The 15,539-nt window shown below is 39.5% G+C and overlaps 1 protein-coding gene across 1 annotated transcript in view; it reads left to right on the forward strand.

Annotated features, from left to right (window-relative positions):
• The first annotated feature begins 833 nt into the window (after nucleotides 1-833).
• Nucleotides 834-15,539, forward strand: part of agmo (alkylglycerol monooxygenase) — a 49,637-nt gene continuing 34,931 nt past the window's right edge. Inside the window, exons 1-3 of the mRNA XM_080897638.1 lie at nucleotides 834-1,251; nucleotides 6,813-6,943; nucleotides 7,688-7,839. Coding sequence (XP_080753764.1) covers nucleotides 1,144-1,251; nucleotides 6,813-6,943; nucleotides 7,688-7,839 — 391 coding nt within the window. The 5' untranslated portion in view covers nucleotides 834-1,143. The remainder of the gene's footprint in view (nucleotides 1,252-6,812; nucleotides 6,944-7,687; nucleotides 7,840-15,539) is intronic.

Consider the following 15,539-nt stretch of genomic DNA (forward strand, 5'->3'; position numbering starts at 1 on the left):
AAAAAAAATACGGTAATCTGTGTACACGATGACGACTGCATAAAACTGTAAAAATTAAACTTTCGTTTTCATTTATACTCACAGTATTTACATAGTGATGCATTTGGGAAAACAGACCCCAAATAATACAATGCTATTGTGAATTTGTCCTTCACATGATCAATGACAGGCCTACAACATGCACAGTATGTGTCTCTATGGTTTAAGTAACGTGTCTCCTGCAAACACAAGATCTCACATTTAGTTTATGACCTTTAAGGGTCCAGGTCTACCCAATAAGTTACTGCTGTTTGAGCTCTGTCTAATCATTCGGTTCACAGTAGTTTGGCACTTCTGCACCAATCATGTACCCAGCTTGACTGAAGAGGACACTGAGCTGATTGTCCATTGCAGGTCAGACTTTGGGAAGTACCCCTCGTGTCTCTTTAAAACCAAAAAAGAAGTCATTCATCAGCTTGTGCAGCTAGTTTTAAAGCATGACCAAGAATAAATGGAAATGTGTTGAGGGAACTGTCAGCTGTTCTAGTGTGTGGTGATCTTATTCACTCACTTCTGTGCTTGGATGCATCTCTCAGTATGCCTCTGTAATCTATATAAACTGTAAACTATATATAATCTATACATATATGCCCCTTGTCTAGTTCATATTGGCTGTAACCCTGTCGAATACTTTGAACAGTTTTACCTGACATTCAGACAAATAGCAACAGTGCGTGAAGATTAAACAGCTGGATAACTTCACTTCAGCTCACAAAAAACATTCTCCACCCTCCAATACACGCAGACAGTAAGCTGCGTAAACAAACTCTCGCGAGATAAAATGACGTCAAATGATACTAATGTATCAGCCTGACCAAAGGTAAACTTTCGTCCTATAAAGGGGATTTAAAGGTAATTGGTCGCAGTAACAGAACCCTGCGGCCACTTTAAACCCGGGCAGAGTCGGTTTCCTCGATGTGAGAAGTTTACTCTTCCGCTTGCACGCTCTCTATTTCGTAAGCGACCTACTTTAGGTGAAAGGGGCAGGGCACTTAGACTGTGAGCAGACGTCTTGAAGTGGTTTAGCAGAACTTCGCACCTGCACAGGTAACAGAAACTCACCTGTGTAGCATCTGTGAGTGATCCGCTGTCAGATCTGAAACCATGGAATACGATTCGGTGTCGAGGGGAGCCCGAGCCATGTTTTTCATGCTCACACCGAATGAATCATCTTTTGAGAAAGTGGAGGATGTCCCTCAGTATGTGCAGCAGGTGGGTGTCGCCTCGTTCTCAACTAATACATCTGGTGTTTTAGGGTTATACTGAACCCGCCCCATTGTCCCCTCACTTTATCAGATACAGTTGACAGAGCCTTTTCACCTGGTCAGTAAAGTATCGATTTGAGTTGAGTCAATCAACTCAAAATCGGCATATTTAAAACCGTTGAAGTATTCGTCAGAAGAAAAAGGGTCAAACAGTCTGTTTTGCTTCTTTCTAAATGAGACTTTTGAACTGAACAGTTTTTATTCAGAGCACTTAGAGCTCTGGGGAGTAAGTGCATGAGTAAATATGAAGTGAAATTTGAAGTTTAACTTAATAAATGTCAACCTATGGAGAATATTGCATTAAGTATGGAAAAGTTACATTTGTATCAACACAGTAACCAATCTGCTTCAAATGAGCTTGCAAATAAAAGCGTCTGGACTTCTTTAGGTTGCTTGAAGACGTTTCACCTCTCATCCGAGAAGCTTCTTCAGTTCTAAGGTCAAATGGTGCAAGCTCCTTTGACTACGATGACCTGGATGACTGAGAACCTTCACAGACATAACCAATCTGCTCAACTTGTATAAATCTAATTACTTCTGCCTAATGAAAAATTTATAGCAACGTTCTTTCTTTTCTCCTTCTGTCACTTTACAGCATCTCAATTACTCTTTTATTGTGACAAATGGCTGGTGCAGGTTTAACAACACATGTTTGTTATGAGTTTTTATGAGCAAATCAGGGGAGGAGAACAATTACCCTCGCAGCAGGAGTCCTAAAAATCCACTAACAAGTGTGATAAAGCAAATTTGTTGTTGCTGCAGGGCTTACTGGTGATTAATATTTTGCTTGGGCGTGCCTGAGCAGTTTAGTGACTCGGCACTGTTTACAGCATGTCGTTAATTATTCTTCACCACTGTCATTCTGTGATCCCAACAGGCCAAATTAGTCAAAGGGGGGGAAAATCACAATGCAATCTTGTGATTTTTGGAGTTATTTGGAATTGTGGGCTGGGTTGTTGCCAGTTCTCTCAGCTGTTTGGTGATTTGAATGCAAACACAAAATTTCTCAGACAGCAGTGATAAAAGTGTTTTGTCAGTCTGCATGTTTTTAGCCAACATCACTCAACTGTGACCTTTTAAAATGGCTGTTTGGGGGGGGGGGACATCTGGTCCACAAATGTCATTTTCCATGTAGGTTTGAATTCAGAAGAAAATAAAATACAATTATTACAACGCCACAACAAACAGTCCACACAAGCTCAAAGTATACTCAAGTTTAAAAGAAAAAAAGGCTTGTGCAATTTTTAGTTCAAAATATAATTGCGAACAGTGTGACCGCATGCAAGATCATAAAGAACTGAAAATAAAGAAGGTGATGCAAGTATTAAAAAGACAAAATAATGAAGAGAAGCTTTTTTTTTTTTTTTTTTTTTTTTTTTTTTGATGCGCCGTTTGAGAATCGGCTTGCCTTGCTGAAAAGTCTTGCCGCAAGCTGTCAAGAACTCAGGGGTGCAGCGGTAAAACTATCTGCTAGATAGGAGAGGGGGGTGATGTCGGGGGGTGGGGGTTTTAGGCCAGCGTCCAGAATGATAATCTCTCTCTCAGCGGGTTTGGAGGAGGTCTGCCTACGCAGCGAGCCCATTTGTTTGCTGCAGCTTTGCAGTCTGCTGCCAGATGTTGGAGTGTTGCGTGTGATCACTGGTCTCTGGTGGTGCTCTCGCCTCTGCTTGTGCGCACACATTCACACACACACACTTGCATCACACACCTGCATGTTAAAGTTGAATCATTCACATGGGGATTTGTACACACACACACACACTCTCACTTTAATCCACACATGAATACGCACACTTCCTCCCTCCTCACCTGCAGATGTGCTCCTCTGTGGTCTCGTCACGCCTTTCATTCCTTGCTGCTCTTGTGGGGGCCGTGTGTCCCCTTTATGACTGCAGTCACTTGGTCAATGAGCACATTTGAGCTAAAGCTAAGCAGCAGGGCTCACATGCTGCCAAAGTCGTTGTTGTGACCCGTTTGCTAACCCCGTTCCTCACTAATTTGTTCCATGTTTGACAAACCCATCAAGAGGTTATTACGGCTTTCCACGACTGTTACAAATAAAGGCATGTCACTGACTGTTTGCTTGGTGCTCACCATTTGTTTTGTCAAAAGCAGTTATTGTCATGTGTTCATGGCAACTTTTTTTGTTTGCTATTTGGTTCTTACAATGTAAGAAGTTATTCTTTTAAAGTAGGTTTTATTCATTTACAGGCATTTTACCCCATGAAACTCTTTCTGCTGTTGTTCGTTTCTCTTTAAGTGTGAACTTTCAGTTTTTAACTATGTATCTTTAAAATTAGGGCTGGGCCATATTATACCGTTCACGGTAATACCGGTATAATGTTAGGCAACGATAGGAAAATGAAATATCGCGATAGAATGGGAGTAAAACGCGCATGCGCAGTGCCTTTGTTTTCATACGCACATGGCCGATTGTTGAGTGAAACAGATGAACCAGAATTGGTTTGTAAAAATGGTGCAACTTCAGTGATGTGGAACTTATTTGGTGTTTGTCCGTCAGATACACGACAAAGCACATTTTTTTGCAGAACATGCAAGCGGCCGTCGTTATTGTCGTATTTGTCGGACTAAGATGCTCTTAAATCTGGGAGTAATCTGGGTCCTAAACTCCGTATGCTTCTGGTCAAACAACACTGCAGCATCACTGAGCGTTAAAAACTGTCTAAATTCTTTCATCTTTAATAAAACGATCAGCATTGCTGCTTTACCAGGTGTAACTATAAAGTTTAACTTCCAGGCATCCATGAAAACAAAAGTTATTACATTTAACGGAGTTAGAAGTTAGCAGGAAGCTAGCGGAAGTTAGCTCGCTAGTTTTGCTAGTTACCTAAGCATGATATTGCATGTTCTGACTGAGAGATTTCTGAAAAAAATCAAACGTACAGCTCTGCTATCACTTCCAACATAAATGAAGACAGGAAACTAAACAGCAGTGACGTTTGTAGGGTTACTGAAGTTGGGCTAGCTGGTATATAATGATGTGCTACGTGATCGCTAGCGACACAGCTATATTAGCATAACATAAACAGTGAAGCTGGAGGACGAACACTAACACTTTTCCACTTATAAAAGTTCATGGTTAGAGACAAATGCAATCGCATGGCAGGATGCTGTAAACGGACCAAACTTCAGTCAGGAGAACAACTGAGATAATCCATCCACAATACGAGGTTAGTCATTAATATACTGCAACAACATGGGAATAGAGCAGCTGCCAGAGAATTCAACATTAATGAATCAATGGTACAGAAGTGGAGGAAGCAAGAAGAATGAGTTTAATCAAGTTTGATTTATCTGACTGCTTTGTTTCGCTTAATGTGCCTTATAATCCTGTGCACCTTATGGTCCGAAAAATGCGTACTGCACACTGCAGTTTAATGTTGCAAAGCACCTCTTTTTAACTTCAGTGGATATTATATATGGTTATGCTCAGGATATGTCAGCCCATTTCTACTGGAAATGCCTTTTGGTTAAACTTTCAGCAAGGAATTTGCATTTGCACTGTTACATTTTTATAAAGCTTTAATGTACATAAAAACCAGCTTCTTGTTTAAGTGAAAATAAATGGAAGGTTGTCTTTTTGCGCTAGTAATGTTGTGGAGTTGTATTTTGTCCCGCATCAATTATATCGTCGGTTATATCGTTATCGCAAATTTTCAAATATATATCGTGATAAATATTTTTGGCCATATCGCCCTGCTCTATTTAAAATGAGTAAAAGTTGGTGCACATCTTTCCAGATGAGTGTTTTCCAACTTGCGAAAACACCAAAAGTTTATGTACAGTCCATTACAATTGAAAAAGATTATACTTATTTGACTTATGAGCATTTTAAACTGCTTTTTAAAATTATAAAATTATCAAACATTCATCTGAAAGAAAAAAAAATACTAAAAACCAACTTGCATAGCGGATGAGGCTCTTCTTAAAATATTATTTAAGGTTATGCTAAAAATGCCATATTTGTTTTCCGAGACTTAAAGAATGAATTTCTAGGCACAGCCAAGTGTTGGGGGGTTTCCAGTTTGGTGCTTTTTGCAGATTATGTGGTGGTTCTAGCTGCTTCAAGCAGTGACCTCCAACTCACAAGGTTTGCAGCTTAGTATGAAACAGTGTGATAACAATTAGTCCCAAGTATGAATTAGTCCCAATTAGTCCCGAGGCAATGCTTCTCAGCCAGAGAAGGGTGGAGTGTGCACTCCATTTCAGGATCAAACTTCTGCTCCAAGTCAAGGAGTTTAAATATATTGGGACCTTCTTGACTTAGTGGAGAGGGTGTAGAGAGCAGCGTCAGTAGTAACATGGCTGCTGTACCATCTGTTGTGGCGAAGAGAGCTAAGAATGAAAGTGAAGCTGGCAATTTACTGGCCAGTGTACTTGTGTACTTGCCTGCCCTCCTCAATGACTGTGAACTGTGAGTATTGAGTGAAAGAATAAGATCATAGATAGAAGTAGTGAATATGAGTTTCTGGGCTCTCCTTTAGAGATAGGCTGAGGAGCTTGGTCATTCAGGAAGGGTTCAGAGTAGAGCTGCTACACATCAAAAGCAGAAACGTTGATGTGCTTTGGGTATCTGACTAGGATGACCCCGCCCCCCCCGACACCTAAAACCTTAGACGTCAGTTTGCCTGAAACGCTCAGCTGTCATTGTCTCTTTTTTTCCTACCAGTGTGCCTACCCGATGTCAGCTCAAAGAATTCCATGTTTCATGAAACTGTGGCTCAGAATGTGCATTGAATACAAAGGTGGATGAATCCATGTGTAGATCAGCCAGTTAGAAGAAATTTGACTGTTTAGGGAGAATGGCCTTAAAGTGATAATGAAGTGGGTTGTTTCTAATAGAAGAGGAACTTAAGAATTGCATAAAGGCACAGTATAAGGTGAGTAAGAATTCTACTGAAATGTGAATCATGCAAAGTTGATTTAGTAGAGGTCCATGATGAAATTGTGGAGCTGGAAAAGGGCACATCAGCCCTTTACGTGTTCCTGTAACATAAGATGCGTAGCTTGTTTACCTGCGGTCTCCATCTACTTACGTAGCCTAACAGACTTAATGCGCTCTCTCTGAACATGTATGACTTTATATTATCAGTGAGCGTGAAGACAATTAGGTTTCTTAAAATAAGATCTTGCTCCTCATTCTATTTTGCTTGGGTTCTGCCTGACATCACTGAAATGAAAGCTTGCTGTTGGTTAGCACTGATGTTTAATTCATCCACTGAGATAATTTCTACCTCCACTGCTGCCGTGCTTGGATAAATGTTTTTGTTCACCAATCTGCCAATTGGTTGTGGTTTTATACCCGTTGCTCCAGGCTCATACAGTGAAACAAACATCATGGATCACAAGACATGAAAGTCCTGCAAGCTTTTAGCTCATCTGCCAAAACAAATGCTCAACACAACGGGTAATGGCAACAGAGGACTTGGAACAGTTGTGTTTTCATGGTTTGTAACACTGCTGAATCATGATTTTGTGTCTGTGCAGGCAACTCCTTTCTTTGTGGGACTGATGACTCTGGAGCTGGTGGTGGGCTTTCTGAAGACGGGGGCCCCAGTGATCACAATCAGTGATGGAATCACCTCCCTATCTGCTGGAATGGTCTCCAGACTCCCACTGTGAGTGTTTAGGCAGGTCAGGTCACATAGCAATAGTGCAAGTAAGGCATAATTTGGCTTCTGTTCATTTTAAACACCGTGTTTTTTTTTTTTTTTTTTTTTTTTTTTTTTTATATGGCTGAGCAATGTGGTTTTTTGTTTGCTTGTTTGTTTGTTTGTTTGTTTTTTAGTTTAGGTTTTTTAGTTTATTTTTTTAGGTGCTGTAACTCTGGATCTTGTATTAAAGAACCATTACCTGTTAAAAGTGAGTTCATGTGAGGAGGCCAGCAGGGAACAGATAAATTAGGCGATAAAAGCATGCAGTATGGCAGGTTTAGGATGTGCAACAGAACTGAATATAACTATTAAAACTATTAATCAAACAAACTTCAGCTTACTGAAATTGGTTTTAAGGTGGTTCTTCTAAAATGGTTCTTATAGTGGTTCATCTTCAATGTAAATATAACGTTAGTTTCAAAGTTAGTTGAACATAATCTTTTCTAGTTCTGCATCATTTTAAAATGTAGATTGAAATGGGGAGCAGTAATACGGCTGAATGATGGGAACTCAAACAGGGGAGGCTTTGTAATACCTGATGTACAAAATTACTTACAAATTAAACAAATTTCTGTCAAGGTAGAACACAAGGTGAACAGATGACTATCGTGATCCTTGGAGCGCAGCTGTACATGATCACAAACTGAATGCTGTACTTGCATAAGCACATTTGAGCCGACACTGAGCTTTGACCTTTCCTCTCCACAGCTTGCTGATGAGAGGCTGTGAGCTGAGCGCTTACATGCATGTGTGGAACCACTACCGCTTGGTGGAGCTGCCCTGGGACTCTGCCTGGACCTGGTGGTTCACCTTCTTGGGAGTGGACTTTGGCTACTACTGGGTCCACCGTTTTGCTCACGGTACCAGTCGTACACTCACCCACAGCTGAAGGGAATTTATTGTGCAGATTTTAATTTACAAAAAAAAAATGTTTTGTGTAACAAGCTATGTTAATAGTTGTTGTTTTTTGCGTGTGTTCTGAAAACACAATTGCTCCTTTACCTGAAGGGTGCAGCTAAAAAGTTCTGAGTCCCGCCCAAAAAAAACCAACGACATACCTGATTTTAAATTTGCGTGCTCACCTTCTGTTGTGTTCACCATTGTTAGTCAGTCAATACAAACTATAGCACAGGAAGAGTCTCTTTTGTTACATGCTTGTTTGTTTTTTTGTTTTTTTGTTTTAATTACAAGTTTATAGTCATTATTTCTTTGGCTGAAAAATTTGAATGTAGACACATTGTAACATATTAAATGCGAGATTCTATTTATTCAGGAATTTCAACCATAATGAGCACAGTACATTCAAAATATTCTTACCTGTTCCAACAGGTAAGGTTGTTAATTGACAACACATCTTGATTTTGTTTTACTCAACTAAATATCACAACAGGAATAATAGCAAACCAAATCTAAAGTTCAGTTAATTGACTAAAATAGAAATAATAAAAAGTTGGATCTTTTTGCCGCTAAGTTGCTCCACGTGGTTTGCGAAGCGTCTTGTTTTCCCTGATATCACACGCAAAATGTTTCCATTCGTCTCTTCGTCCCGTGTTGACATTACTTTTCATTTTCATGGGAAACGGAGCATGGGAGCTAGTTGTACCGTTTCCAAAAAAACCACTGTGCAGTTTCCCAGGGTTGGATTAAATGTGCCCGTCTAACCTTACTGCACAAGAACATTGCTTGTGATTGCATCACTTCCACATTGGTCGCACCTTTCTACACAACTTGATTGGGTCTAGTCTCTCCACAATATTTTCCTTATAGTTGAAGCAAGTGTTCATACATGTCATCATCGTTTTTGTCCTTGTGTGTTAGTTTTTATTCATTGTCTGCATTTCTTTAGAAAAAGGTCGTTGACAAATAATTGCTTTACAGAATTATCACTACCTGGCACCATTGCCACTGGCAAAAGCATAGACCTGAGATATTCCGGTCATTCAGTTGGGGTTGATCCTCCATTTCCATGGCTTATTTCTTCAAGATGTGTCTTGTGTTCCATAACTCCAGGTGCACAAGTATCTAGATCCACACTGTTTTGTAACATTGCTTGAAATCAACTTATAAAGAGCATTGTCCTGGTCAAGGTTGGTAACTCCTGTCAGTTTGGATTCATGGTGTTTGTTGTAAAATATTCACAATGAGCAATTTGTCAATAGTAATAAAACCATTTAAAACATGTATCCAGGTTAATGCTGCTGAGTTGTGAATCACTCTGCTGCTTTTGGCTGCTCCCTTATTCACAAGATGATGTCGTAGCAGGTAGCTCTGCATGTTTGATTGTTAGTAGATTTTATTTCATTTTTTTTAATATACACAGAATGCTCTACCTCACAAAATGGCAAAGGGATTTGTCTCCTCTTGGGATCAAACTGGTGATCTTACGCTTGTTAGGCCAGTATGTAAAGTAATAACAAAAGCTGCAAAGTTAGCTGATGATAAATGGCTGTAAAATATTGATTTAGTTGCCATCCCCACAGGGAGGAGTCGTGAAGATAGGATGCACATCATGCTTTTCTGGACGTTGTAGAGGAAGCAATTATTTTTGAGTTACATCCAGCTGCTTTAGAGCTGTGCAGATGTGAGAGGCCATGGTCTCCAGAGGACTCCGGTCTTAACCCAGAGTTGTTGCAGCAGCAGGCTGTATAAAGTCATGTCTCAGAAGTAGCAACGTCCTTCAGAATATGTCTTAAAAAAAAGAAGCATATTAAAAAAATGTACATGTCAAAGAATTTTGTAGAGTAGTGGCTCTACAAAAAAAGGCTTCTCCACATGTCTTGTCTGATGTTCATGCCAGATGCTCAGCTGCCACTCAGCACATCGGAAGAGAGCTATTTATCTGTGGCCTGCGCTGATGTTTATTTGTGTCAGAGGCACATCAAGCTGACCGCTGTCTAGTCCACATAGCTTTGGATGAAAGTCCACTGGTTCTGTGTTGATGTTAGAATCTGACTAAACAGAAGCTGTGTTTTTTTTTTTTTTTTTTTTTTTAAACTTTCTGCCACAGCTGAACTGGCCTCTGTGCTTTTGAGGTGACTGAGAACATCAGCTCAAGATGCTGGTGGTCAGTTTTACTTTGACTTTTACTGTGCACTTTCAGAGTGCAAGGCATATAACCATCATGGTTATGTCTTTGTGTAAGTTGGAGTTTAGGCACTTTGGAATACAGTGTAAGATGGTAAATTACAATCAGACATTCAGTGTCTGGTGTAACTATGAATGATGAACATACAGCATTCAAGTTTTAAAAATCTACACGGCAACCTCTGTAGTGCCTGCAAAGATGAGTAACTTGGATTTTTTTCTTTCAGTACACACTGTTTAATTGAGGAATAGCTTTAGATGCACACATATTACTTTATTATTTTTATAGGGACATGAGGGATCCTCGTTTCTTGTTAGCATCACCTGCACACTAAACCTTTAAATGATCAATGACCTGGTCATGAAAACGAGTGTCAAAGTACAGATGCGAATTACCTCGTCTTACATGGACTGGGACTGCACCACACTTTCCTGGCAGGATGACAGGATGCTCATATTTTTCTGTGAGCTGAGGAACTCATGAGTCCATGTGGCATCTGTTTTAAAAAGCCTGCTTTCCTTTTAAATGGGAAATGCATGAAAGAAGAAAAATGCATTTTTAAAAAAGTTTAATAACTTAAAAGAAGCAAGTGAATCTGCAAAAAGCCAAAGTTGCAACATAAGACTTGGCTAATGAATACAAAAACATCAGCTTGTGTCAATGTATTGCATCATATTTGAAAAATGAGAAAATCTGTGTAGCTGCTCAGCAGCTGTATTGATGATGATAAGCTTTTATGTTGTCTGGATGCTCACCGGTGATTCAAAGTATCTGTAAATCATTGAGGCAGGGATTGGCAGTCCTATTAATTGGGTCTCTCAGTTCAACTGTTGGGACAGAATAAATCCAAACCACTACCTGATCTGGGAAAAAAAAAAAAAACTGGGCAAGGATCAACTTTCTGACTGGAAAAGTGCAGAGTCCATCTATCATGTATACAAAGCTCCAGATTTTCGTTTTGACAATCCAAGAAAACTGAGTTAAGTAACATTCACTGATTTTAAGAAGTATTCTGTCTGCTGAATAACATCCAATAACACCTGAAAGGCGATCTCATGACGTTTTCCCACTGTTGTCGTCCTCTTGGTGTCACATGATGCAGAGGAATGTCGCCAATACTGTGACGTATCTCTGTGGTGTGTTCGGTTGGAATTATTTTATTTTTGAACTGCAGAATCAGTTTTATGTCTCAAAAATGTTCCACTTACTTTCATTTCCTCTTTCTCCAGCCTCTTTGGGTTGTTATTATGGAAGATTGTGAGGTTGCAGATAGTCATCTGGTGCAGTGCTTGCTCAGGAATATAAGCTTTTTCCCTTGTTACCAAAGGGAAGTGGCTGTCCCTGACCACAGGACAGGGCCGGCACGGTCCTCACTCCTCACTCTGGTCAGGCGAGGTCATCTTGGTCAACCATTTTCTGACCTCCAGCTTCTTCCAGAGGAAGGTTCAACCAAAATGTTCCAATGTGAGTGAGGCATGTTTCCTATAAAGAAGCACTGAAGAATGAAATGGATGTAAGACGAGCACTGTTGCCATTTGTTGCCTCAACAGTCTGAACACTGCAACTGTAATTGTAGTGTCCAAATGAATAAGATAGAACTTGTAATATTGCATAATAAGAAAAAGATCACAATAGAAAAATGCTAGAAGAACCAACTACATGCTTGGAAACGTCAGCCTCAGCATGAAATATCACTTTGTTTGACCAGCTTTATGGATATTTTCATAGTTTCCCCTCTTTGACTTCCACATGAAAAGATGATTCAAAGATAACTGGAAGGGCAGCAGTCGTCTGTGCTGATGCCATCTTTACTAAGGAGACCTTATTAATTTGATGTTGCTCTTTCCAGACACTGATCTTGGGGATAACATCAAATTAAAGAAGACTGAGCGGTCCAATGTCCAGCTCTGTTTTTTAATTTGAGCTGGATGAAACTCGGGATTCTCATTCACAAAAGAAATGGCGAAAGCCTTTTACTACACTGTATTTATGGCCTTTGGCACTTGGTGTGATTCTGCTTAGGAAAACACCCGTTGTGGTTAAAGTTGAGGCAAATCTGGAATTCCAAACATTTGAATGACCTTTGCGCACACACAGGCTCAAATGAAGTGTTTGTTTATGCTAACTCCCGATATCAGTATTTGCTTGATCACATTGATAATACCAGAATTTTCACGAATCATTGCTGTAACTTTACTTGGTACTGCTTGGTAATGTTTATCTATCTTTTCATGAAAGAAAAGATGTAAGTGTTCAATTGCTGACAGATTTCCAGAAAATTTAACTCCTCTGGCCTCTGAAATAATATGACCCTTGGTAAACATTTAGCCGCTAGTTTATCTATTAGCAGCCATAGAAGCCACCTTCTATAAACGCATTGATTCAATAACCTGATGACTGACAAGAATAGAAAACAGATTCCCATTTTAACCCCGCGCTTTTTTTTGGGTTCCTTCTCCCCACAGTTCTTTCAGCAGCAGACGCACTATATATGTTAAAAACGCTGCTATTATGAACCAGCCTGAACGCAGATGGTTTTGGGTGAGCAGCAGGCTAGCTTGATTCAGATGCGGCCATGTTGTTGACAGCACTGTTGATTCTGTTTATTCTAACCTCATATCGCGAGTGCCACTAATAGCAGCTCTGCTCTTGGGCAGCATCTATATCCAGGCATGCCTGCCAGAGTAAAGCCATTAATCAGCTAGTCAGCTGTCTGTACTCTGATTATATGTGAGGTAATGGAGTTATGCTGCAGTTGTCTCACCACAGTAACTGCTGCTGCTCACAGAGCTCAGAAACACCAGAGCATCACTTAAAGGTCCTGTGAGATGGTATCATTACTTCCACAAAGTGATGTATTTTGAGACAAGGGCAGTTTAATCTGATTTTAACAGCACAGAACTGGAATTGGTAAACAGTGTATGTTGGCATTTTTAACTGGATTTTTATTTTTATTTTTTTTTAAATACTGGCTAGTGCATTTCTAGATTAAAGTAGTTTTGGATTATTCATGATGCAAGCTGGAACAGAAATATGATAAGAAGTAGCACTCAAAATTCAGTTGTATATGTTGTAATCCTTATAAAGTAGTGCACTTTACATTTATCCATGATAAAGCAAAGGAACTAAACTATATAAAGTGGACACAGGATTATTTATCTTCTACTTTCGGTGACAATTAGATAGGAGTACTTTAAAAAAATTTTGGTTAATCAATTTTAATGTTTACACACGTAATATTAACCCTGTTAATCATTACTTTTGGTTCAGAGAGGACCATTATAGTTAAAGATGTTTATTTACTTCCTTATATTTGTCATTATGCCTCTAATGTGGGCCCTCTCTGACTTTCTCTGCATGCACAGTAGATCAGAAGCAGCAATATCCAGACAGTGGTGTTGTTTAGTTGGTCAGTGACAACAAATTGTTTTGGTCTGATGCAGCATAGGAGGAGGAGAAGCTGGGCAGAGGTAGGTTTCAACATGGATTGCGGTTTAGCAGCAAATATGATGCAGCTGCACCACTGCAGCTGATACTATGTGACATTTTCCAGTGTCACATATCAGCTGAGGCATCAGCTTGATGGCATTTTATTTTTTATTTTTTTTAAGCATACAAGTTAAAATGATTTAGAGTCAAGGAAATGGATGATTTATTACGCCCACTGTTTTAAAAAGGCCCAAAACATCATAAAAGACACCTCACATCCTGGCCACTCCCTGTTCGAACTGTTGCCCTCAGGCAGACGGTACAGGGCAATCAGAGCAAGGACTAATAGACTCAAACACAGCTGTTATCCAACTGCAATAACACATCTGAATACTACAAAAAAATGTCCATCACGCCACTCTTGTGTTAATCTATGCACGGTCTGAAGCATGTGTGTGGGAATGTATGTGAATGTTTTACTGTTATATCTTATTAGTATTTTAAGTATTCTATCTATTTTATTTATTGAATTTTATTATTTTATTTATATTTTGATATTGCTAGGGATGATGCAATGATCGGGGACCATTCTTAATTTCGTTGTTCTCATGACAATGACAATAAAGTTTCTGATTCTGATTAGTTCATACAGACAATTAAATTTAGCTGCAATCCCAGTAGATAACCTGAACTCAACTCGACAAACAAATCTAACTTTAACTTTCTGCTGGTGTGTCCAAACACCCGCTGTCATTCAGCCCTGCAGACAGCAGCAGTTGTTGAGACAAACAGATGTGCTTATCACTGTCCTCCATCCCAAAGGAGAGCTGGGCGGTGTGGATGTTGTTTAAAGAGAAGCACCTTCTGGCTGTGGGGCAAGGTTGAGAGGGTCTGGGCCTTGAAAAGGCCCCCAGGCAGCCAGGTCTTCATAAATCTTTATTCTGACAGCAAGTTCCTGGCCTAGTGCAGGTTGCAGGGCCAACAGAAGAATCTGGACTCCTGCTTGGTTTGCTGGTTCTGTCTGTACAGTTTGGTCAGGATGTGGGAGTCTCACTCACGCAAGCAGAACAGAGCAAGTGAAAGACCTCATGGGAGGTAAAGATAACATCAACAGTGATCTATAGGCCTCTTTGCTCATACTGTCTGCTCTGTGTGCGTTGAGAGGGAAAGAACTGTAGAATGAGACCAAGAAAAACTGGTCTGATTGAACCTACACATCACAAAGAGATAATATCCACAGTGCCTGTATGTACAGCTTTAACCAAAGTGTGGAAAAGAAGTGTGTGTTATGATCACTGAGAGGGTCGCTGAGCTCAGCAGAGGCCAGAGTCAGGCTGTCTGCTGCCCTCGTGTGCTCTGCTCGCTGCATGGACAGACTTCCCTCTGTCAACAGTTTTGACAGAAGAGGTGATTTCAGCTGCAGACAAAGCTGAGGACAAACTTCCACTGAGTGGAGAGATGAAGTGTGAATGTGAAAAATGAATATGAGGATAGATTAGTAAAACTTTTTTTTTTTTACTTTTGAATTTTAACCAAACCTGCATTTTTACGTAGGATTTTCTCATTTCCTGTTAAATTTTTCACTATTACTACATTGCTTGTTCTTGAGTGGTAAGACATTACTTCAGCAATTATTGTTTTTATTTGATTTGCTGGATATAGTCTTTTTATGTAACATTTAAAATGAAAAATAAAATAATGTCTCTCCTTTTCATGTGAATGGGGTCTGATTACCTGAAACATACACATGCAAAACAGTTATTGAAATTTCTCTTTAAACTTGGACATTATAAATGTCATTTAAACTCTTATTATATACTAAAAACTATAAATGGGTTCAACTGTAAATGTTTTTGTCTTTTCATCATATTATCATAACCCTGCTAGCTGAATAAAATGTAACTAAATATATCTGAACTCTGTATTTAATGGACAGTTTTACAAAGGAAACATATCAAATGCTGAAACCAAAATTAAATTTTTTATAATATACTCAGTTTTAATTTGATGCCACCAAGGCATTTTAATGAAGCTGGGAAAGGTGTA

This window comes from Rhamphochromis sp. 'chilingali' (genome assembly GCF_963969265.1).
Source record: "Rhamphochromis sp. 'chilingali' genome assembly, chromosome: 11".
In the NCBI taxonomy this organism is placed as follows: domain Eukaryota; kingdom Metazoa; phylum Chordata; class Actinopteri; order Cichliformes; family Cichlidae; genus Rhamphochromis; species Rhamphochromis sp. 'chilingali'.